At 45.4% G+C, this 26,133-nt stretch overlaps 1 protein-coding gene across 2 annotated transcripts in view; it reads right to left on the bottom strand.

Moving 5' to 3' along the window:
- SLC7A5 (solute carrier family 7 member 5) overlaps positions 1–26,133 on the bottom strand; it is a 657,550-nt gene that overhangs the window by 170,162 nt on the left and 461,255 nt on the right. For both annotated transcript variants that reach the window (XM_069636161.1, XM_069636164.1), the window contains exon 8: positions 5,430–5,579. In XM_069636161.1, the coding sequence (XP_069492262.1) occupies positions 5,430–5,579 (150 nt within the window). The remainder of the gene's footprint in view (positions 1–5,429; positions 5,580–26,133) is intronic.

The following is a 26,133-nucleotide window of genomic DNA, read 5'->3' as shown; positions in this document are numbered from 1 at the left end:
AGCAGGATTGTTGAGCAGGCAGGTTTAGGGGGCTAGGTGGGCCAGCTTCACTCCTGCAGGATCCCACTACTTCAGTTTCCTGACAGATTCTTTGTGCAAACACTGACAGGAAACTGTATACAGATAAAATCACTCACGTATGAGAAAAAGCGCTGTGAAACTTATCATTGATTGACAGGCAATAGGAAGTCTGAAAAGCAGGACTCGCGTGTAAAACAAACATTATTAATTTCACTTGCATAAGAGAAAGATGCAGTGCAACTCTTTAATTGAATAATGAACTCACTGAAATCAGATGAGATTGGTTGCATGTCCCTAAACACAATTCTGAGATGAAGGGTAATCTCTGAATCAGAACACTAAAGTTAAGTGACTGAACATTAACGTTACGAGGTATAGAGAGCAAGCACTGTCCAAGCCAAGAGGGAAACAAGTGTTACTTGGGCCAGGAGTGAAACAAGCCTTTCCCAAAGCCAAAGTGTGGTTCAAGTATTCCCATAAGCCAACAGACTACCAGCATTGACCAAGCCAAGAGTATGCAAGCATTACCTACAGCCGAAAGAGACTGACAACAAGGTTTATGAGTAAACTACTCTAGTTGGCAAGATGCAAAGGTGCAAAGGCAAGGTTGGGGAAAGGGAAGCTGGCTGCTTGTGTTTGTTCTCTAAAAGCTGATACAACCTACATTGCCAAAGCCAATAGGAGAAAGAAGTATATCCTAAGGGCAATTTTGGGTTGTTGTTGTTGCAGACAGGCAAGAGTGGAAAAGAGGCTTCCCTTCTGGAAAGTGAATGTTCAAAGGAAGAGTGCCTTGCTTACTTGAAGGTGTTGAAATGCACTAACGTGAAACTTGTCATATCTGAAAAAATCTTCAAAGTCACAAAGGTAGAAATTACTGAAGCTGTGGTGGTGCTTTTGGTTGTCGGTAGATTTCACAATTCAGTAGCACAAGTGAATGTGGAACACTATAGGGCATAGTATCAAGCGTTTGGCAACGATGCCTCACCTAAAAAGACATTTTTTGTGGGAAGAGCTGAGATCACAAATCTCAGAGTCATCACCTAATATCATCATCTTGAAATCCAAATTGGGATACCCACCGGAAATCTGAATACAAGAGTCACAAACTTCAGACCAGAATCTAGAAACCCTGACAACTCCACAACATTTTTTCCAACAAAACAACTCCATGTATACAACCGCCTCACATTTCTGATCCCTCACAGCGAGTACTACCAAAGATTCAGCATTCTATGAGCTTGTCACCTTTTTGTTCAGCTCTTCGTCTGTTAATGAATGAAAGCGATATGAAGCCTCAAAAGGTAAATCTAGGATCAGGTCTTGCATGGTACTTGCAAATCTGATGACATGCACCCAGGATGTTCTTCTCATGTCCACACCAACACAGATGCTGCAACGGACTGGGTTGATATAGTGGAGTGAGGACTCTGACATGTCCTGTGCCACCAGCTTACCCTCGCATAACCTGGCTTTAATTGTTGCTTGCCGGTCTACTCATCCAAATGTTGGTTGGCTGCTGCAAGAATAGTGTCAGCATTTACTTGACTCTGGTTCAATGGTGCATTTGAATAGCTTTGTTTCTAAAAGCTTCTAAGAGTTTCCTCCTTGCTCATCAATGAGGTTGAAGACAATGAAGAGGGCTTGGCATAGAGCGAGGCCGCTGCCACCACTGGAGACTGTTTGTTGATAGGATAAAAGACAAGGGCCTTCAGTGCCAGTACCTGGATTTAATCTTCTTGATAGTTGACTGGCCACAGTGAAGCTTCTGCCATATCATATCTTTGTTGCCACTGAGAGAACATCCATCTATAGGGGAATACCTGAGCACTCCACCAATTGAAGGGCCTGGATTACCACCTGCAAACCACCCTCAGGTTGGTCCTGCCCGGGGGGTGCAGTGCCTACAAACTGTTGGCCTACCATGAAGAAGCTTTAGCAGAAGACAGAAAGCCCCCTCTTCCTCGTCTGACATCACTGAATGTCCTGGGGCTTGTTAATAATCTAAGGATTCCCTGGGGCGGCAGTTGTTGGGGGTTTGGTGCCCTGATGCAATGCGATGATCTCAGAGGAATCTACTGAAAGACTGTGAGGCAGTGGAGGAAGTGACTGTAGTGGAGCCTGCAGAGGTGGTGGAGGGGGCACTAGCATGAGAGACTTCTGGGCCAAGGGACTAGAGGGTGTTGAAGCTGGAGGGTGTGACAGTTGAGACATAAACTACCTTATGAGGCCCTTCAGGATGTTGGACATCTCAGGGGACTTCACCATCCCCATGAAATGGTCAAATAACTGTATGTTGCATATGGCCAAAGCCATCTGTACTGGCAGTGGGAGATGGCCAAATAAGGGGTCCATATAGCTGTTGTTGTGTCCCATGGAGTCTTCCTGACCATAACAGACCATGGGCCTCATTACAGGCCCGGCAGTAACCCTGCCGGTGCTACCGGCGGGTTGCCCCGGACCCATAAAAAACTACCAGCGCCTGACTTCCCGGTTCCACCGGGCTATTACAGGTCTGGCGGCTGGGAAGTCAGGCGCCAGTAATTCTGTCAATCCCCATTCCCATAGAGTCGCATAGGACTCTATGGGAGTGGTGACACGGAAGCACCGGCACCGTTCTTAACGGTGCCGGTGCTTCCGTGATGGCTTTGCCTACCGTGACTTCTGTGCCCGGCATGTCCGGAAACAAGCATGCCAGTGAGCTTACCGTCACCCTTATTTCCGGACCGGCAAACTTGGTCGAGGCGCAGTCTATTATTTTCAAGAGGAATGGGAGGGAAGTGATAGACCTGTAGTTAGCGGGGATGGCAGGGTCCAGGGAGGGTTTTGTCAGGAGGGAGGTGATCCAGGCTTCTTTGATGGAGGATGGAATGGAGCAAGAGTCGAACGATGCATTGATAATGGCAGTGATGAGAGGGACCAGGGGCTCGGAGCATTCTTTGATGAGGGGAGCTGAGCAGATGTCTGCTTTGCATATGGAGGGCTTGAGGCTGTTGAGGAGCGATGCAACCTCTTGGGTGGTGGAATGGCTGAATTTGAAGAGGGGGTGCTGTGCAGGTGTATATGTGGGAGGGGGAGATGAAGCTGAGGCGTGGAGGGCGGCGCTTTTGTGCTGGATTTTGGTTTGAAGGAGGGAGGTTTTGTCCGAGAGGGTTTGCTCCACGCTATTGCACCAGGCGTCATCTTTGGAGACAGAGGGGGGAGGGACAGAGGCGGAGGGGGGCGTCTCCAGCTGTCGGAGGATTCGGGAAGAGTTCACAAGAGTGTGATTTAGCGTTAGAAATTCTAGAGGAGTAGGCGGATGCTTTAGCAAGGTGGATGGCATTCTTATAGGCTTTGGCATGGATGCAAATCTGGTCTTGTTCTCAATGGAGGGGCATGTGAGCCAGGCACGCTTGCTGCCCACTTTAGGAGCAGAGGGTATGGAGCTCAGGGGTGTCCCAGGTATTGGTAGGAGAGGAGGGATTAGGGGTGCATTTCTTTAAGGGTGCAAGGGGGTCCCACAGCCGTGGTGAGGATTATGAACAATGTGCATGCTGGAGGGGGTGGTGTTTCATTATTGCTGCCAGGCCTTTGAGTCAAACAAACACAGACATATTACTAAATGGATGCAATATTCCTTTTAAAACAGGACCTTGGAGCACATTAAGTGCTCAATCTACATTTCTAAATTACTTGTAACATGATTTTTAGGTCTAGGCACAGTTTAGACTTATCAAAATATAGAGCACAGCCCTCCTTTAAGAAAACCCCCTGAGAGATATTGTGATTGTTTTTTGGAAGTCCCCATAAATACAGCAGTAGCCTTACTCTACAATCCAAGTCATTATTCCGGAACAAAATGAGTTCCTATCATAAATAACAGCCTTTTTGCTCGGTTGACTACTGAACAAGTTAACAGGGAAGCATCTTCTTTGTACATGATATAATTTATTTTATTTCAGTACATAATAAATGTATAACAAATATTTTTAACAACAGTATATTTAATCTGGAGACAACATGTGAGGACAAGATGTTTCTGGCTAAACATGGCTTAATTTTTAACCAAATGGCAGTGACTGCATTGCCAGGTTTATAACCGACCATTTCTACATAGTGCTTAATGCCCGATTCTTTCTGCTTCTAAACATAGTAAAAATAATTATTACTATTACCCACTTAAATCGTACCCAGTTTATCAACTTACGAATGATGAAGGGCTGAGTCTGCCTTGTCGGAATTGGGATCTGTGTCCTATTAGCTGAACACAATATTGTGGATAAAGGGTTACTTTGCTGAGCTATCTTGCTGACAACTTTCTCCAACATGTTTTAACTTGGTGTATGTCGGTCTTAAAGTGCCTCCCTAAACATTTACTCAAAAATGCACTGCTTTACGCACTTTATTTCAAAATGTGTTGCAGGGAAAGTCTGCTCTTTCGTCTCACCCCTTCCTATGCATTGCCCTTCCTCCTCCTCGCCCCTTTCCTTCAGATGTCATGTCCTCATCCGCCAACATTTTCAGCAAAGTTACTCAGCTGTAGCTGGGTATTGACTTGTGCTCTCATACAATAACAAAACACATTTCTATGTTCTGAATAAATGTCCATATACTCTGAGGGTATACCACACGAATCAAGGCTGGATGTAAAGGACTGCGACTGAGAAAAGGATCAGGAAAGAACTGCACTGCCTCTCTCGAAAGAACATTGGAATGATCTAAGACAATGGTTTTGTTCTGAAAACTTGCAAAGAGACTGTCAAATGTTTAATTTTGAGATCACTTTCCAACCCCAAGTGCCAATAGACTTAATTCTCCAGGCTACCATGCGCAGTGATTAAGGGCAGGGTTCAGATCATGGTCCTGCTGTTAAGACATCAAGTATGGTCATTACAGAGACTGGAAGGACAGGGTGGATAAAAAGTGAAGGTCTCAGTGCCAGACCCTGTTCAGCCAGTTGAGTTATATTAACATAGTATTGCCGAAACCTTCAGAAGCAATGTTGTTCAAGGAAAGCTGCAATATCTACTAAAACAAGTGTTGCCTGACACTGTAATATTGGCTGTCAAATCATTAATACATCAAGTGAATGTCCTTCAAGTTGACAGTATCATGCGCAATCTAATGCTAAAAATCTGCCTAAATTCTCCCAGATCCATTTTACTTTAGAGAAATCTACTACACCTTTGGGAATCATTGTGTATGGTCAATTTGCACCCCAATTGGTCTAGAATTTTCCATTTAAAGACATGCACTATGGATTCTTGCCCCAATGTTAAAATCATAAAACTGTTTCACAACTTTTGCCAGTGCGTCACTTCTTTATACTTCACCCAATATCCTACTGCTTTACCCAGATTCCTATGAAATGTGTAAGGACATGGAGATGATTTATTTTGATGCATTTATATACCACATTTCTCACTCACCTTGATGGGTCGGTTAAGTTCCGGTTTCTTGTACCGAAGCCACATCATACCAATTATTGCCAGTGCGACACAGAGCCAGTTGAAAAAACTGAAGAAGTTGATTACAGAGAATATGTCATTGGAGAAGGCGTAGAGGAGAGTCATTGCACACTGTGGAAAACAAATGACCCATTAAAATGAAAAGAGATAGGATTGACTACATTCAGTTTATTAATGGTTTACACCTAGAAAGAAAACAGTGTTTCCCAATATAGCAGTTAAATAACAATGGCTTCACAAGAGTAGTTTGTGGTGCACTGCACCAGAAGATGTAGACATTTGAGGTATTGTCATTGCAGAATAGGAGACTAACCTGGAATGATGTATTTAAGTATAAGACTGGTTGGGGTACGTCAATATGGCAGGTATCTGTGGATCTGGATTACTAGTCACAGAAGGTATGTCTGTAGTTTTATTTTTATTTTCCTGAACCACAGGGTTTGGAAAAAGGAATATGGGAACTAGGGAGAGGAAACTAGAATATAACAGGGATATACCAACAACAACAGTGCCAGGGTACGTGTTACAGTGCAATGTATTAATGCATCCTCATCTACATAGGGTCTACTGTCCTGAATCCAGGTTTCCTAATCTGAAAATGTGTGTCCATATCACGATGAAGGATTATAAACACATTCACTCACACAGGTGTTTTTGTAAGTGCTCCAGCACACGTGTGAAGACTCCTTGTGCTTTATGGCCCTCCTGTCCTGATGCGCAGTCTACAAGTGGCTCTGCTCGAGTATGTTCACAGGCTTTGCCCTAGTTCTTGGATGATTTTCAGGCTGCAATCATTCTTCTACACTCTGAGCCAAGGGTGACATGGTATCACAAAAGCCTGCCACAAGCTCACAATCTCCAGGGTTCACCTCACCAATGTCTGGAATTGTGGCCCCCAGTAAGCTTGCCTTCAACTTGACTCTGGCTATGATCTGGATTTGGGCTATAGCTCTCAAAATATTGTGGGCCAGGCCCTAGGATTGCAGGACCCAAGACTGATCTATACCATTCAGTGTGTTCTGCTTCCTCCCTCTCCTGCCATCTACTCTCTTAACCAAATCACGCACTGGTACTTTCTCCTTCTTTCCCTTCTCCACCTCCAACTGGTTCCTTGCTCTCCTCATGTTTTACTTCCTCTTGGTTTCCCACACCAACCTCCTCTTGATTAAACTTTCCTCCTTTGTCAAACTTTCTCTTGTCTTCTCTAACTTTCTGTCCTTCTTGTCCTGCTTGGCTCTGGCACTTTTTATAAGGCAGTTCAAGACACGTTAAAAGCTCTTGGTCTGGATGCTCAGTGTTTGCCAATTTCATGTTTGTGACTGGCTGATTCTGGCTACTGGCATATCCTTCTCAAGTATCATGTCTAAAGGTTGTTAGAGCCCAATGTGTATCTTGTATACTACCTCTCATTCAATCCTATTCACACACAGTCCTGCACCACTGCAGAGTGAAATCTTAAAATAGGTTGCTGGCACCTGACCCAGTAATGGTACCCGAGCAACTCCTCACTTATACGTCCCATTTGTGACCCTCTCGCTGGACTTTTAATACTGACGAGCATGCAAGTAGGTCCACAATTTCTCTTGTGGGCTAAAAGCTCTAGTGATTCTCCCTCATAATGACTTCTTTTTGGTCTGCTGTCTGTGAACCACTGCTATGGTACCTTATCTTTTGTTTGGGACACCTTCTCCAGGGATTCTATAGTGATTGTGGTAAGTAGGCTGGCAAGGGAGCGAGATTCACAGAGATTACTTTTACACTAAATCCAGACCCTACATCGATGAGCCGGTATCATTCCTTGACCCAGAGTGTCTCAAAAATATTCTCTGCTAGCCAAATGCATTAAACAATGTTATTAAAAGGTCAAGTTAATGCAAACAGCTCCTGGTGATAATCTTGCAGCAAGGTAGCAGAGGGCTCTACCAGACAATTTACATAGAAACCCATGTAACATAATCATTACAGCATTATATGCTTATATATGACATCACTTTGTATGTGCAAGGGATACTACACAATCCTCCTTTTCTTTTTAAATTTACATTTTGAAATATTTATTGCATTGAGAATCACATGTTTTACTTCTTGACAGTCCAATGTTTTAATTACCAACTGATTTTAACTCTGCAAACATATCTAGTCTGAAAGTTACCTACTGTACTCGTAGTAAAGAATTTCTTTGCTGCCCCCTTCTCGAAAATGGCCATCAATGGGAAGGTCCAAACCCCTGGATGGGAGCCTTTTCACAGCAGTAACCCTTATAATCTTTTAAAAGCCACCACAATTAAGTGGTCCCAGGCTGGTTCCCTCCCTCCGACTTATCCTTTCAGTCCCTTTGAAACGTGGTGGTGAGGCTGTCCATAAGGATCATCATAGGGAAACTATGGGGACCAGAAATGTGGTTTCAAGTGGGAGGAAGCTACTGATCCAGAGCACACCAGAGATAACCCCACTTGAAAAGGGAGGAATATGTGGCCGGTTCCAAAGAGGGAATTTCTCCACAAGAGGAAACCACACTAAGGTATCAGAATTCCTGCCAATGGAGCAAAACGTCCTAATTCTAAGTCATCAAACCTAGCAGTTGTTGAAACCACCAGGCTGATGTATTGTAGTGAACAAAAAAATGCGTTAATGTCTCCTGCAGATGCATATCCTGCATCATCTCTGGCGTAGGGAAGACACAAGCTGCCCTGCAGTGCCAGATATAGTATATGAACATAAGTTGCTGTGTGATGATTTCTTCTGATTGACTGAGAACCGTAGGAAAATGATGAGTTCTAAAAAGGGCAGCGGCCAAAGGTGACAGGTGGAAATCTAATATTGGCATGAGATTCATAGTCAACATAGGGCTGTTCTGCGGCCACAGGGGAGAACCCTGTATGGAAACCACCCATCACGAAACAGACGATGATGGGCCATATTGGGACATGAAGGTAAACATCCTTCAGAGCCACTTTGCAAATCCAGTCCCCCGTCTATGGGGTGAGCAGATATGTGCTGGCTTTAATGTCTGGAATATTGCCTGGGTAAAATGAAGGCTGAAGAAAGAGGACCTAAATAGTTAGCAGATCGACTTTGTTGTTATTCCGCCCTATGAAAACACATTGAGAAGATGCCTGTTCCCCTTTTGGATCTTGGAACATCCTCAGAAGCTCAGATCTGTAGACCCAAGCTGAAAAAGAGGGTGATGTAAAGAGGGGAAACTTAGAAGATGAAGGTGGGAAGGGTTCCCTACCACACGACCAAATGATGTTTTTGGGATGAATGTCCATGCCGCCAGATGATCCTGGATTGGCCTCCCACTGGTGAGGAGTGGGCCAGGATGGCCAAGTCATTGCCTTAGTTTGGGTTCTGATGTTGAAGGGTGATGAAAGTAGTCCTTTGGAGTGGTGTGTTGCTGTTTGCAATGGCGTATGCTGGGTGATCTGTTCTGTTGATGGTTTCCCATATCCAGGAAGCCTACAAACCAACTCAAATAACAAGAATGTGCTTGTGTTTGGTGGGATGGGATTGAAAAGACTGAAAAGCACTTATCAAACTTGATGATACATACCGACATCAATGCTATGTCAATTTGGTGAATATAGGACTCACTTATGTTTAGCAGAAGACCATGCATCAACGTATTGGCAATGAGAGGCAGTTGGAATGTGCATCATTACCCTCATTGATGAAGCTACCCGACTCAAGTAGAGAATGGCTCTCCCAGGGATTCTCTGAGGACAAGGAAAACAAACCGACTCAGTGAAATTGGGTGTTCCTCCCACAATCTCAATGAGCAACAGACCAGAGTTCCCCATATCTATCTTGGGAATCTCTGGAGGATAGATTAGGGGCAATGTGCTCGCCTTGGTAGCAAGACGACAGAGAGCACCACAGGTTCGATTCCCGGGTCCACACTCAGAAGCCTCTGGGTATTAAGTACGTTATAAATAACCTATTAAAATCAAATCATATCTGAGATGTTCACACCAAAGACACTGGTCCTGGTCAAGTTGCATCCTTGCGTGACTGTTAGCTTTGGAAGGGCCAAAAATGATGGACAGAGCTGGCTGAAGAGATTTAGCATGAGCATCCATTTTTGCAAGTTAGTCTGTGGTGCTATTCTAGCATGAGAAGAGCTTTGGGTTGGTGCTTTGCCTACTGCCATAAAGGATTCCCACGAGCTCTTGGGAAGATCCTAAATCATCACCTAAGATCGACACTGTAAAAGGTGCTAAAGAACCTTCAATTGAAGACCGGTATTAGCCCCTAAAGGGGTAGCCTCTGGGTTGTCCTTGGTGAGACCGTGGCAAACTATTCCATAAACACTTGAGTCCCTCTCGGGGCCTGCAACGCCAAGTTAGGTTTGCCATGGTAGGATGCTGTGAAAATCATTCACCTGATTTTCTCCTTCCTCCTGATAAAGGTTAGAAGAGCTGCCAGTGGCATAGCCGAACTATGTGTCCCCCAGTGCTTGAGATGTTCTCAAAGAGAATATGTAAGGTGTATGTCACAAAGAGAAAAAATATCTTATGAATGGTGCAGGCCCAAACATTCCAGGAAAAGTGCTTGGGGATCGGAGACCAGATATGACGCTCATAAAACCTGCAAAGGAAAGTAGGTTTACATGGAATACGGTGGAGGGCATGCCCCCATGAAGCACAATAGGGAAGCAGTAACAACTATTTAAAAGAAAAAATTATTTACCCCATGTAATGTTCTTTCTACTGGATGTTCCTCCCACGTATTCCTCATCTTTGATATACTCCGATATCCTGCTTGCAGCTTCAGAAAACCTTTCACAGCAGAGGGCGCTGTGTCACTGACCTCGTGTCCCTCAGTGGCTTCCATAAGCTCTCGACCAGAATGTCAGCATTCGTATAAATAGCATGCAACATGCCCGTTGCCTCAATTAATGTTTTTCCTCTCACCGGCACAGCCGTATCGAATACTAAAAAGGCATAAGAATCACCAAAGAGGAAGGTGTAAATCACAGAAATTCTCCCATATGACATAGGGGCAAGTTGGGAGGGCGTTGAAATACATGGGAGGAACATATAGAAGAAAGAACATTACCAGGGGTAAGTGGTTTGTTCTTCTAATGGATTGTGTCCTCCCACGTATACCTCATCTTTGATAGACTCCCAAAGGAAGAAGGAAGAGGGAATGAGAAAGTATTTCTGATTTGTGTTGTGTAGAACATCCTTCCCAAATTTAGTGTCCTGACCCGATAGGGAATCCAGGCAATAATGCTTTGTGAAGGTATGAAATGAAGACCAGGTGGCAGCACAACAAATGTCCTGCACCGGCACACTCTGTGAAGAGCCGAGGAAGTAGCCATCCCTCTTGTGGAATGAGCTCTAAGACCTTCAAGGACTTCCTTACCCGCCAGATTTTAACATTTGGAAATGCACAGGATAATCTACTGAGAAAAGGTCTGTTTTGTAACCACCTGTCCCATCTTGTGACCAGCATGGCCTACAAAAAGCCGATTGTCCTGTCGGAACTCAGAGTCTATTAATATAAAAGCTCAACGGTCTCTTAGGATCTAATCTGTCTAATCCTTAGAAAGATGATGTGGAGGAGGAAGGTAGAAAGATGGCAAAACAATCTTTTGTGCTAGGTGAAACTCTGAAACCACCTTTGGTAGAAAAGAAGGACGAACCGTCAAAACTACTTTATCCATACGGAAGATAGTGAATGGCGGTTTAGACGACAGACCGTGGAGCTCGCCAACTCAGCGAGCTGAGGTAATAGCTGTTAAAAACACTGCTTTTAAAGAAAGCATCCTTAGAGGACACAAATGAAGAGGTTCAAAAGGAGCACACATCAGGAAACTCAAAACCAAATTCAGGACCAAAACCAAACAATAAAAGGAACCAGGAGGAAGATATTGGTTAACCCTTTCAAGAATTGGATGACAATAGGGAGTTTGAAATAGGAGTCCTGCTCCGGCGAATGCTTGAAAATAGATGACGCAGCCAGAAAGCCCCTTGCTGTAGAAACTTGAAGCCCCTGATGGGCCAGATACAGAAGAAAAGATAACACTGATGATGTGTAAAAAGTGAATGGGTCTATTTTATTGTCTCTACACCAGTTACAAAACTTGTTCCAAAGGCAGCCGCATGGAGCCTTTGTTGCTGGGCTTCTGGCCGAAAGCAACACCCCCATTACATCTTCCAAAAGGTCCCAATCTCTGTATCTCAACCTATCAAGAAACCAGGCGTGAAGGTTCAGGGTTCTGATCTCTGGGTGGAGAATGCAACCCCCTTCTTGAGTGAGCAAATCCTCACTCTGAGGAAGACGAACTAGAGGGCAGATGGACATATCCAGAGGTTCCGGGTATCACATCCTCCTGGCCCAATTTGGTGCAACTAGGACCATGGATTTCCTGAACTTTCTCAGCCTCCTGAGAGAACATGAGGAATGACGGGGACTGGTGGAAAACGTACAGAACTGGAAACCCCCATTCCACCACAAACGCACCCCCAGAGCTCCTCTCTGAGGAAACTCCCTTTAGCAGAACAGGTTGCATTTCCTGTTGACACTGGACACAAACAGGTCCACTTGAGGGTCCCCCAAAGGGCGAAGATCTCTAAAAGAACTTCCTGAGCTAACTCCCACTCATGGGAGACTGATCTGCCTGCTCAGAGACCTCCGCTGCCATGCTCTCTTCTCCGGCTAGGTAAAGGACCGACAGAGAGACTCCTTCTTGCAGTGCCGAGAGCCAGAGCTGCAATGCCTCGCTGCTCATTGGTAGCAACCCTACACCTCCTCTCTTATTGAGGTAATGCATGTCACCATGTTGTCAGTCAGTATCAGGACACTCTTTCCCGGTACAGATGGCAGAAAGACCAGCTCTTAAAGGTTGATGTGTAGTTTGGACTCCAATGGAGACCAACGACCGCTGATTGTCAGATCGTTGACATGCACTCCCCAACCGGTGAGGGAGGCATCTATCACTACTGTTATCTCCGGCCATGGTTGCCAAAAGGGTTCTCCCTTCAACAAATTGGGCCTCATTACAAGGTTGCTGGTTCGGGAAAAACGAAGCCGGTATCACTGTACCGGCATCCTTTACCGGACCAGAGTATTCCGAGTTGGACCCGCCGTGGCCGGCCACACCGTTGCCGGTATCAGCGCTGACACACAGCAGCCGTGCCAGTGACACTGCCATGCCGCAATCAATTCCACATTAAGAGGTGCACGGACAGGCAAATACCGGCATGGACATGCCGGTAATAACGGATAAAATGATCCCATGAACACCGGCATCGCAGAGCAATCATTAATAGGAATCTGGTGTGTGGCAACCTGCCACAGGTGCTCACAATCAGCTCAGGTGGAGGCAATGGAGTCTGGCACAGCACAAAAGGAGCACTCCCACACCCTACACACCTCCCAAGTCCACAATGCTACCATTAGCACTAGCAGTACTGGAGCTGGAGGACAAGCCTGCACAGCTACTCCTTGAGGAGGCAGTGACCAGAGTATGCAGCGGAGGCGCAGCAGGGCGAGAATGGGCCAGCAGATATCCATTGTGCAGGCAGTACCCATTGTGCAGGCAGTTGTACCCCGCAGGCAGCCAATAATCCGTTGCCTAAGAGCCAGCCCATTCAATCTAACCCCTGCTCAGATCCACACCCTGCACCTGCTGGAAATGCTCACCATCACCACAATAGTGGACCTCATACATGATGACCTGGTGAGCCTAATCAACATCCGGACAGCCACCCCCACTGCCCCCCTTGCTGAAGGTAGTGCATGTGCTACACTTCCTTGCCACAGGCACTTATCAGCACACAGTGGGGCAGCTGCAAGGAATCTCCCAACCCTGTTTCTCCTTTGTGCTCACCCAGGTGTTAGCTGCACTCCTGTCCTACGTGCGCAACCTCATTAGCTTACCACGGACTGCGGAGGAGGTGAATGCTACCAAAATAGCATGCAGGCATGCCAAATGTAATTGGTGCGCTCGACTGCACACATGTTGAGGTGGTTGTCCGGCATGCTATGGAGGTAGCATACCGCAACAGGAAGCTGTACAGGAAGCTGTACCATTCCCTGAATTTCCAGATGGTGTGCTATGCACGCAAAATAATCACGCATTGCTGTGCAAGATTCCCTGGTTCGACAGAGGACGCCATCGTGCTGCGCAACTTCACAGGGGCACGAGGGGTTTTAAACGGGGGTTGGCGGGGTGAACAGCATAGGCAACTTGGTGGGCTATGAGGGTTGTTGAATTGGGGGGAGGGGGAGTATGAACAGCATAGGCAACCTGTCTGCTGGGTGAGTCTAACCACAGGGTCATGAGGGGTGTCGGAACATAGCACAGGAATGCATGCATGAGGAGCACAAGTGCACGCTGCATGAATTAATCCATCATCACTCCTGCAAGAACCTGTTAACATCACCAGGTATGCACTGAAGTGCAGAGAGACTGGGGAGGGCAATAGAAGGCTAAGTCAGATGAGGAATTAGACCAAGCAACCGCATAATTCCCAACCTGCCCAACATGAAACCTCACACATTGAATGGAACAAGACCACACACAGCGTACTGGGTGCCTTGAACTGTGACTTATGTAATTGTAACAGAATGTGCAATACAGCTAATGCAAGCAGATGTGTAAGGCCTTCCCAGCCGTGTCTACATGCAATCAACAGACAGTGCTCCAGTGCTCACACCAGCACATGTATCAGGAACATCTCAAAACAAATGTACCACAATGCACCACTCTTCAGAGGCATGATCTCAGCAAAGCAAATGACAAGTCATGATGCTGCGCCAGAGAGAAAACCATCTGCCACACTGAAATGTCACTGCACTCAGTCCACAGGTATACCACAGATACCTCTCATGTCACGTTAAGGGACACCTCCAAGTAGAATGGGTCAAGTATGACAATGAATAAAAACACAATTATTGAGCACCACCAAGATATGATTGAGAGCTGCGGGACACATCCAATGTAGCTTCATTCCACCATGCTAACACCCACCCTGCCGTATCACAGTAACGTAACCCTTCACCCGTGATACCTGGAGATCTGCCCTAGTCAAATGAGGGAAGGTGTCAATGGACAAGTACATGGATACCTGTATATGTTGAATGCATACTGGGGATACCACTGTATAGGCAAATGTGTGAGTTGACACTGTAAATGAACAGTCCATTTCCTTTGGTAACACAATATTGAAAAAAAATACCATTGTGGTCTGTTGTACTTAAATTGTGTTAGTGTAGGTTCACTTTGAAAGGGCCATGTGACAGCAACTGCACCCATTCCCACCCGCCCCACCGATGGATCAGCCCTAAGTTCATTTACCGGGTTCATAGAAAAGAACAAGTTACTTCTTACCTGGTAACGTTCTTTCGATGGGATGTTCCTCCGACGTATTCCTTATCTTTGATAATTCGTCTCCAGCTTGCTGGCCTCGGAAAAAATGTTCTCAGTAGAGGGCGCTGCGCATCGACGCCCGTCGAGTTGGTGTCCCTCGACAGCCACCGTATCGGCGCTGACGTCGCCATGCCCATAAATAGCCACACGCAGCGTCCGTTGCTCAGTTCTGTTTTGTAGCATAAGATAAGTCATGCATGAATTGGTTATTGACCTTGAAGGAGCGTAAGCTGCAACCACAAGGGAAGTATTACTGCGGGGATGGATGGGAGGGGCGATATGGAATACATCGGAGGAACATCCCATCGAAAGAACGTTACCAGGTAAGAAGTAACTTGTTCTTCGAAGGGATTGTGTCCTCCAACGTATTCCTTATCTTTGATAAGACTCCCATAGCAGTGGTGTGTACTTGGAGGTGGGAGTAAAAACGCCATGTTTCCCTTTAGGAATGAACAGAATGTAATACGGCTTTGCCAAACCTAGCCTCTTGACTAGAGGAGGAATCCAGGTTGTAAAATCTTGTGAAGGTATGTGCGGACGACCATGTGGCAGCCACACATATGTCTCAAACCGGAACCCCTCTTTGGAGGGACGAAGAGGCTGCGATACCCCTGGTTGAATGAGCCCTAAGATTTTGAGGAGGCTCTTTCTCTGCTAGTTTGTAACATTCCAGAATGGCAAAATAATCCATCTGGAAATGGTCTATTTTGTTGTTGTTTGTTGTTATCGGTAGTCCCAATTTGTGCCCTGAGTTACCTACGAACAGTTGGTCTGCTTGTCTAATCCTAGCAAGTCTGCTGATGTAAAAGCTTAAAGCCTGCCTTGGGTCCAGCCTGTGTAGCCTTTCTTCCTCTTTCCCCGGATGGGGAGGAGGATAGAATGAAGGAAAGGTAATTTTCTGAGTGATGTGGAATTCAGAAACCACCTTTGGGAGGAAATTAGGCTTCACCTGTAGGACAACTTTGTATTTATGAAAAATTGTATGAGGGTACAAGATAGAGCTTGTAATTCACTCACCCTTGTAGCAGATGTTAGTGCCACTAATAAGACAGTTTTAAGGGTGAGAAATCTTAACGAACAAGAGTGGAGTGGTTCGAAAGGAGTACCCATCAGGAAATTTAAGACTAAATTTAAGTCCCATAAGGGAACTTGGAATGGTCTTGGAGGATAGACATTAGTTAATCCCTTTAGAAATTGTATTACTAAGGGTAATTTGAAATACGATGGCTCCTCTGCAGTGCGCTTGAAGATCGATAGCGCTGCGAGATAGCCCTTGATAGTGCCAACTTGAAGGCCTGAATTTGCCAAGTAGAGTAGAAAGGCAAACACTGTTGGTGTACCACATGAAAAAGGGTCGATATTCTCTTCTCTACACCAGCTGCAAAATTTGTTCCAACGGCAGCGGTATAAAGACTTTGTTGCTGGCCTTCTGGCCGAAAGCAACACCTCCATGACGTCATTAGAAAGGTCCCAATCCTTGTATCTCAACCTTTCAGAAGCCAAGCGTGAAGGTTGAGGGTTCTAATGTCTGGATGGAGAACCTGACCTCCCTTCTGTGAGAGAAGATTCTCCTTGAGTGGAAGGCAAATTGGAGGGCAGATGGACATGTCCAGAAGTTCCGGGTTACACGTTCTCCAGGCCCAGTCTGGGGCAATTAGGATCATGGTCCTCCGGAATCTTCTCAACCTCCTGATCATTTGAATAATGACGGGGACTGGTGGAAACGCGTACAGGAGTGGAAACTCCCAGTCCACTACGAACGCGTCGCCTAGAGCTCCTCTCGGGGGAAATTCCGTTGAACAAAACAGATCGCACTTCCTGTTGGTACTGGTGGCGAACAGATCCAAAGGGCGAGTATTCCACTCCTGTACTCCTGCACTTCCTGTTGGTACTGGTGGCGAACAGATCGACTTGAGGGGTTCCCCAAAGGGCGAAGATCTCCTGAACGACTTCCTGAGCTAGTTCCCACTCGTGGGAGACTGTGCCCTGCCTGCTCAAAGCGTCCGCCGTCAAGTTCTTCTCTCCGGCTAGGTGAACTGCCGATAGAGAGATTCCTTCTTGAATTGCTTAAAATCAGAGCTGCATTGCCTCTGTGCACAGTGACAGTGATCCCACGCCTCCTCTTTTGTTGAGGTAGTGCATGGCCACTGTGTTGTCCGTCATTATCAGGACATTTTTTCCCTGTACTGTTGGCAGGAAAGCTTTCAGCGCTAGTCTGATCGCTTTCAGCTCCAATAGGTTGATGTGTAGTCTGGACTCCGATGGAGACCAACGACCGCTGATGGTCAAGTCGTTGGCATGGGCTCCCCACCCCGTGAGTGAGGCATCCGTGACTACTGTTATCTCCGGCCATGGTAGCCAAAACAGTTCTCCTTTCAAAATGTTCTGTCGATAAGCCCACCATTGAAGGTCTCGGGCTACCTTGTCCGGAATCCGAAGGAGATCTGTCATTTTTCCTGAGAACTGCGACCACTGGGTTATTAGTGCCCACTGGAGAGATCGCATTCTCAGGCAAGCCTCTGGCACAAGGAAGATGCAGGATGCCATGAGGCCTAGCAACCTCAAAAAGTCGAAGGCTGGGAGATGTTGGTCATTTTGAAACTTGGAATATCTGCAGAATATCTTGAGCCCTCACCTCTGGTGGCGAGGCTTTTCCCAGAGAAGTGTTCAGGACCACTCCGATGAACTGGAGTCTCTGTGATGGTATCATCTGTGACTTCTTTAAATTGAGGGAAAAGCCCAGTTTGTGAAGGAAGTGGCAGACATAATCTAGCTGGCTCTGAGCTTGTTCCGAAGATACAGCCCTGATCAGCCAATCGTCCAGGTAGGGGTAGACGTGAATCCCTCCCCTCCTTAGACTTGCCGCCACTACTGACATTAACTTGGTGAAGACCCTCGGGGCGGAGGTCAGCCCAAATGGCAGAACTCGAAATTGATAATGAGACCCCCCAATTGTGAACCTCAGGTATTTCCTGTGTTTGAGATGGATTGGCACATGGAAACAAGCATCCTGGAGGTCCAGAGATACCAGCCAGTCCTGGAGCTGCAGGGCCTGAAGGATCTGAGAGAGAGTTACCATCTTGAACTTGTCCTTCCTGAGGAACATGTTCAATTCTCGTAAGTCCAAGGTAGGTTTCAGTCCTCCGTCTTTCTTCGGTATGAGAAAGTAGGGGGAGTACCAGCCCTTGTTCCTCTCCGCTACAGGTACCGGTTCTATGGCACCTTTCTCTAGCAGGCCTAGAATTTCCTGCAAGAGGAGCGGATCTGGAACTTTCAGAGAGCTGTTCCCCGGTGGATGACTCTGAGGGATGCATAGAAAAGGCAGGCAGTAACCTTGGACAACTGTCTCCAATGCCCAAGCATCTGACGTAATAGCCTGCCATTCCGTCAGATGTTGAGTTATCCTGCCCCCTACTGGTGTCTTGTGAGGAGAGTCCTCAGAGCGGTTTGGAGGCGGCTGATGCAGATGCCGAGAGTAAAGAGGCACCTGCTGCTGCTGTGGCTTTTGTATTTTTAACCCGTCCACCTCGGGTGAATTTTTTCTGACCCCTTTGAACCGGCTGTCCTCTGCCTCTTCCGAATGCGGAATAGAAGCAAAAGGACTGAGGGGCGATATGGTGTCGGACGGATTGCAGCTCCCAGGGATTTTGCTGCTGCCTTTGATGTTTGAAGCTTTTCTAAACTGTCATCCGCCTTCTTACCAAACAAGGAAGAGCTGTTAAAGGGCATATTCAAGAGTCTGCTTTGCACATCTGGAGCAAAACCAGACTTCCGCAACCAAGCATATCTCCTGGTTGTTGTACTTGCCGCCATGGCCCTGCTGATGCTGCCAGCAGAATCAATGCCAGTTTGAAGGGATTCGCACACTGCGTCTTTACCATCCTTAATGATGTTTAGAAACGCTTCCCTTTCTTCTCCCTCCGGGAGGCAGTCAGCCACTGATGAAGTACACTCACACACGCCATGCTACATGCAGAAAAAACTTTTTTGGCCATAGAGTCATATCTCTTGTCATCCCTGTCCTGTGAAACAGTAGGGTAAGCCGATTTACTACCTGATGAAGTTGCTGCCTGCACAACCAGACTCTCCGGAGTTGGGTGTCTGGATAAATATTCAGGGTCAGCAGTACACACCCTATACTTGGCTGATAATTTTTTGTTAACCGCCGGGATAACCTGAGGGGTTTCCCAGTTTGCCAATATTTTCCTTTGTAATGCCGCATGAAATGGCACCACAGGATCCTCCTGTGGACCTTTTACCAAAATGTCTGTGAGGTCGTCTTGCTGAAAAGCAGGTGAGGGGGGTAGACAACCCCATAAACTATATTATCCTTGCCATCAAGGTTCTATAAGGGGTTTCGGCATGTTCCCCTGGGTCTGGTTTGGCAAATTCCACTTCTAGGGAAGTGTCCAACCCACTTGCTTCATGTAAGGATTCTTGGAGGTCCTTAAATCTACTTTCCTCAGAGGTAAATTCCTCTGGTACAGGAGTTGCAGATCCCTGCAACTCAAAAGGTCTCTCCTGATCCGAATTCTCCCCTTCTTCATAAATAGATGCTAAGGCTCTGGAAGGATCAGATCTTGGAAATGGTATAAATCCCATTTCCAGAGCAGAAGGGGCCAAATTCGTCATAATTGGCTGAGAAAACATCGACGTCGTCAATGCGGATGTTAAAGGCTTTGAAGCCATCGAAAAAGGCGTCGAGAAAGTTGGTAGAGGCCTCGAAGAACTCAAGAGTATCGGAATTCTACTCGAGGTTGTTGACGACATTCTCGTGATCGAGGCTCTTGGTCTGGCCACTGGCTGTGGGGTGGCCGTGGGTTTGTCCTTTCTCAGCATCGATGTCGGCGTCGAATTGACTGACCTGTGCGTCGAAGAACCCTTCGATAATGGTGTCGAAGACGCAGATCTATGCGTCGAAGGGATTTTCCTTGCCTTTACTCGAGGGTTCATGACGCTCTTGAGTAGCTTCTTTCGCCGGGTGCTGCGACTCGCTGCGTTTTGATTTTTCGGGTCTTTCACCCAGGGTATCACCCTCAGCAGTCTTCGAGGGGGTCGAGGCCGCTTTCTCGAAGACGCTAAGCATCTTTTTCCTGAATTCCTCCCACTCAGCCTGAGAGCTATGTTTTGTGGGGCAGGAGACCCTTTTCGGGGAAACGGAAGAAGAAGAAGACGAGGAAGGGGATCTTCGACGTCTCTTTTTTGAATGCTTAGATCTCGAAGAGTGATGGGAACTGCTTCGAGACCTAGAACGAGAATGACTTTTGTGATGGCGAGGAGACAAATGTCTCGACTCCGAGGAAACATTCAAAGAAGTTTTAACTGCCTTACCTCTCTCGAGCTTCCCCTTACGCTCCTTCAAGGCTTTCGCCATCATGGACATGCAGTCCTCGCACTCCGAACAATGGTGCTCGATTCCCAGGCACCACAAACAGATCCTGTGAGGATCCATCGACATTTTGTTTCCACAGTCTCGACATTTTTTGAAGCCGGACCGTGGAGTCGTCGGTTCGGATGAGAAAGCCATCGAGTACGAGTTGGTATTCACGAGGAATAATGAAGTATATTTCACTGAAGAACTGAGCAACGATATTCCGAGGCCCCACGAAGCGCGGAAAAACGAAACTGAGCAACGGACGCTGCGCGTGGCTATTTATGGGCATGGTGACGTCGGTGCCGATATGGTGGCTGTCGAGGGACACCAACTCAACGGACGTCGATGCGCAGCGCCCTCTGCTGAAAAAAGAATTTCCGAGGCCAGCAAGCTGGAGACGAAGTATCAAAGATAAGGAATACGTCGGAGGACACAATCCCTTCGAATAACCCTTTCTAACACTTTATGTTAGTGAGGCCTTTGCACTATCTCCTTTCCCTCTTTGGCTCGGTTGGTAGTGTTGTAAATTTGGTCATGCACTTTTCTTCTCATATTTTCACTAGTAAGAACGATTTTGAGTCTCCCATGGAATCCCTTTGAATTCAATGGGGACACACACTTGTCATACATTAGATTTTCTTCCTCTTAAGGCTTCAAGGAGAAGACCCATTTATACGTTAGCACAGGGGAAGTGATTTAATAGGACTTCCCAGTCATTTAGGGAACTTGAAAGGTTGACTATACCTCACTGTAATGCCCACGTTTTGAGCCCCCTAAACATTGAGAGGCTACCATCTTGGATCCCCAGGTGCCGATATATGGCCCTGCTCACCCCCATGCGTCCAATCGCCCTTCCACTCCTCACAACTAACCTGACATTTGGGCGCAAATGCCAATTAGGCAGGAGAACAGACAGAAATGCAATACTTGCTAAGCAGTAGAAATATTATATAAATAGGTTTTCAGTGGCTTCCTAAATGTACTCAGAGATTCACTTTGTTGTAAGTTTTCTGGAAGTGAATTCCAGGTTCGGGCACCTGTGAAGGGGAAACGCCTGTCAGCCCACGCAGAGTTACTAGAGGAAGGAACCACCAGCAAAGCTTGTCCCATAGATCGTAGCATACGGTTGGGACAGTAACTAGTAATCTTAGATGATAGATAAGCTGGGGCCAAGCCAAGAATACGATTAAAAACCATACACAGGATTTTGAACAAAATCCTTTGCTGCACCGGGAGCCAATGAAGGCTCCTTCGAAAAGAGGAGATGCCAGGTTTCCTAGGTAGATCAAAGATGTGTTGTACCACAGAATTCCGAGCAACTTGCATTATCTGGAGCTGGTATTTGGGAATGCCCATTAAAAGGGCATTACAGTAATCTAACCTAGCATTGGTTAGTGTTCCAACCACAATAGGTCGATCTTTGTCAGAGGGTTATAGGTCAAACGATCGAATCAAAAGGATCGAAATACAATAGAGTCGAATCAAAAGGACCGAAAACAAAAGGGTCGATTTATTTTTATTTTTTTTATTTATTTTTTGGGGTGGAGGGGCCCCCCCAAACCTCCTTTTTGGTGGTAAAAACCACCTTTTTTTCCTATATGGAATATACGCACAATATACGGTCAAAATACGGTCCTATTGACTCAACCCTAATGCATTTGATCCTTTTGGATTCAAACCTTTGACTGGACACCTTGTCAGAGATGAAAGGCAGCAGTGGGTTTAAGAGTTTTAACTGCAAATAGATTGACTTTACAATGTGGTTGACATGTAAATTACAACTCAGACTAGACTGCCATAAACAAACAGTTTTTTTACTTTCTGAGTGTATTTGGTCGGAACCCCAAACAAAGTTGGGCAAGAAACAGAGTGCCGAACATTGGCTGCCTTAGCATTTGAGCCAAAGACAATAATCTCGGTTTTTAATGGGGTTAGCTGTAGTTTATTCTCCAGCATCCAATTTTGGATTTTGTCAGCACAAGACAAAACTCGCTCCAATGCCTCCAGTGGTTGCTTTAACCTGACGTATATCTGGGTATCATCAGCATAGGAATGATAACACAAGATCAAACTGGGAAAGAAATGTGGAGTAACAAGCGGATGTACCCGTTAAATAACAGCGGCGACAGGGAAGGGCCCTGAGGCACTCCACAGTTGACGGGCAGGGGGTCGTACAAAGATGGACCTGCTTTAACCTGTTGAACACGGTCAGTCAAGAAAGACGTGAACCATTTCAATGCATCATCAGATATTCGAGCCACTGATGACTATCTTGACACAAGAATATCAAAGTTGACTGTATCTCTAACTGTACTACGGTGCTCGTGAACACGCACGTTGGCTGGTCTGTGAGCAGCTCGCTTATTAACCCAACTCTGTGGTTTCACCACTATACTGATGAGCAGGCAGCCACATAAACTTCCAGTTAGTATGACTGGTCATACACAGAAGGCTAGGAATAGGGTGGGAGACATGGCTTGCCTAATTTCTATGGAGGGTCTGATGAAGAGGGGGGAAAAGTAGTTTGCGGTTTAAGAATGTAGGCAACACAGAGGGGAAGTGGCACAAAAATAATTTGGTAATGAATATAGGCCACAGGCTTGGTGTTGTGTGATGAAATACTGTAAGGGAATTCTGTGAGGGGTCATAAATGAGAGACGGACACAAAGTTGTAGCATTTCCATTCTCAGACACCTTTATTAAAATAAAAGGGTTGGATAAAGGTCTTTCTGTCCCTATCCTAATGAGAGTTTCCCTACCTAGGAAACTAAAACTAAACATAATTTTGTGTCAGGTTGTCACAATTATATAAACTGTCATTGTGTCAAAAACATACTAATCTGACCCTCACATTGAAAGGTAATAACTAAAAGTGTAAAGAAAATGTCTATGGCTTATGTTTGGCCAAAAAAGTGTTCACAATTAAAGCAAGTAGATAAATCCAACATGATGTTTTGATCGAGAAGGTGATTCCCTTCCCCTGCATATTTCAGGTAGGATAGCAAAAGTGTCCTTCCCAAACAATAGGTTCTTGAAGATGGCCAAAAGTGTTTCTTTCAAACAACAGCTTCTCAAGGATGGCAAAAAGTGTCTCTTTCAAACACAATTCATTTGGGTCTTTATGCCAGATTCAGCAAGTTCCTGGGCAAACAATATGTCTCATACCATTTAGCTCTTCCTAGACTTTCTCTGCAATTAGTGCACAAAAAAGTGATTTTATTCAAATAATATTTTCCATATAATATTCTCTTCTCTTTAGCTTATTTGAGTATCTTAGTGGATCACCTGATGAACTTTTTCATCAGAAACCCCCCTATGAGCTCTTCAGGTTTCTTAATATATCCATTCGCCAGGCGTTTACGTCTCAATATAAAGGAAAGGTCTTTGTTCAGCTTCACAACTTCAAATGTCTGCTTTCCTAGAGTCTCTGGTATACCGTTATACCATGGGTTCTGCAAAGTAAATAAGTGTCTTTCTGTAACTTATACTCCTCTGCCATGAATCCTTAGTAGTTTCTTTAGATACTCTGGTGCACTCCCTTGCCAGGTATCTAGCCACAATTTCTTATTCTTCCATATGCTTTGAGTGGATTGCCTGGTACACTTACCTGCCAGGAATCCCTTTCTGTGGTCTTGTAGATCCCCTGGTATACTTTTCTGCACCTGGCACCTACTCTATACTACCTGCATTAAAATTCTATCTTGGCAAGGCTGTGCCGAAACTGATATACGGCCAGGAATTGTTTTATAACTCTAACATGAAATGCCTAGAGGTCTGGGAAGCTATGTTTTGGAGGCAGGTACTGGGAGCGCCCAACAGTGTGCCGCTCACGGCAATAAGATTCGAACTAGGTCTATCTTTCATTTCTGTTAGGGTGGAATGGAATCTGCTTTCTTTATTTAGAAAAACACTTATGTCCTTTAGGGATTCCTTGTATGTGAATTTGCTAGAAAGTATGCAGACTACCTGTGTTGGGAAAAAAAACGAATGCTGTGAAGACAATTGAGACGCACTGTGCACGAATTCTTAATGAAATCAATGTGGATATTGAGACCCCAATATCAAATCCAAATAAAGTAAAATACAAATTACCGGATTTTGATTGGATAAATAATTTGGAGAAATTCCATGGATACCCCTCTATGGTAGATCTAAGTAAAGAATATAAGAAAAAAGGGGTCACTGCTCCATACCTCGCTAAGTTCCTCGATAAACATCATAGGCGAACATTTATGCAGGTGCGTTGGAACTTACTATAAGTACAAAAGAAATTCTTGCACTACGCAGCCTGATTGACCATAAGGACTTGGTTTGTCGATGTTGTCATCTAGATGATACTGTTGAGTCAACAAGACATTTATTCTCCTTTTGCAAAGAATTGAACAGGAAACGAGAATGGTATTTGGCAAAAATGTATCCTAACCATCAATGGGCTAATTAGCAGCAAATATGGCATGGGTGCTTGAGCGGGTGCAACACTTCGGAAACTCTTGCTGTAGACTCCTTTTTTTTAACTCCTTGATCCTGAAAGACGGTCATTTTATTAATAATATTGTACTGAAGACCACAGTTTTATAATTTGAAATAACACTTCTTGTGTTTTTTTTATTTTCTTTAACAAAACTAAGTTTTATTATTTGAAGTATGAGTTTGTGATCAATTCACCAGTAAGGTTCTTAATTTACAAGTTTACTTGATTAAGTAGTTTATTTATACATTTTATACATGTTTATATTCATTTTTTAACATTGTTAATTTGGTCAATTTGGCTTTGTTTATTGGTGTGGATATTTATGTAAAGGTTATTTAACCATAAACAATAAAAATATATATATATATGTATATAATATATATATACACACACTTTTCTGCCAGGTATCCCTCCCCCAAATGCTCACTGCCTGATGCACTTCTTTCACAAGGACTTCTTCTCACGTCACAGTCTATCAATCTAGCACAGTTGCATTACTGTGCGTCTCCCTTCATTAGCTTGAGAAAGTAAGTACAACTTTCCCCACATTGACATCTCATACATGGGGACTTGTTAAAGTTCTGGCTTTGAATTTGCTCATTAGGATTTATTTCCTTGTGGTAATACTTGCTCCAACTTTCCCCATATTGACATCTCATACATTAGGACTTGTGCAAGTTCTGTCTTTGAACTTTACTTGGTCGTTATTCAAAATTTCTTGTTTGCTTGTATGCCGGTCAGAACGCGCCGGGCCCCCAATGTTCTGGGCAGACTCACCAGTGTCTTGCTGTCTTCCAGCTTACCTTCTGGGGCGGCCTTACTCCCAATGCAGACCCCCCAGGGCTCCGGACTGCTCTGCGTTCACCCGCCAGCAAGACTGCTGCTTCTTGGCAAGACTGTGGCTCCGGTAGCTCTGCTGCTGGTCCTCACAAAGTCTTCTCATGGTGCCCGCTGTGTCTCCCTTGGTCTCACACCACGCCGGTGAGTCTTCATGAGTGTCTGCCTGGAAATGCCTACGTTCTTGAGCACAGTGCCTCCCCATGCTGCCTGCTTCTCAGGATCTGCCTTCTTTTTTGGCTCTCCTACTTTACCAATTGCGGAAACCCTTTTTAAATGTTGTGCACACTGGGGCTGTATCACAACTAGTCCGCATGGTTAACTTTGTGTTTCTGTCAGTCTGCACTGACTCCTTTCTCCTGCTCGTCTCAGTAGATGGTCTTTATCGGAGTTGAAGTCCATACGTTTTCTAGGTTTCAGAAGGTGATATTGGTTAAGGTTTTTATTTGAAAAAACATTAGACAGGGGATGTTAAATGTGTGTATATGGTTTGAATCGTATTTTGCCTAGAGTGATTTTCAAAAAGGGGTTTCTGAGTTTTACAGCAGCAGGGATTAGTATAGTGACAACAGGCCTTCAAGAACTTGGGAATTGTGGTGTTTTC

This window comes from Ambystoma mexicanum, chromosome 1q (assembly GCF_040938575.1).
Source record: "Ambystoma mexicanum isolate Mex_15411 chromosome 1q, UKY_AmexF1_1, whole genome shotgun sequence".
Taxonomy (NCBI): domain Eukaryota; kingdom Metazoa; phylum Chordata; class Amphibia; order Caudata; family Ambystomatidae; genus Ambystoma; species Ambystoma mexicanum.
This window is presented reverse-complemented; position numbering and strand designations above follow the sequence as displayed.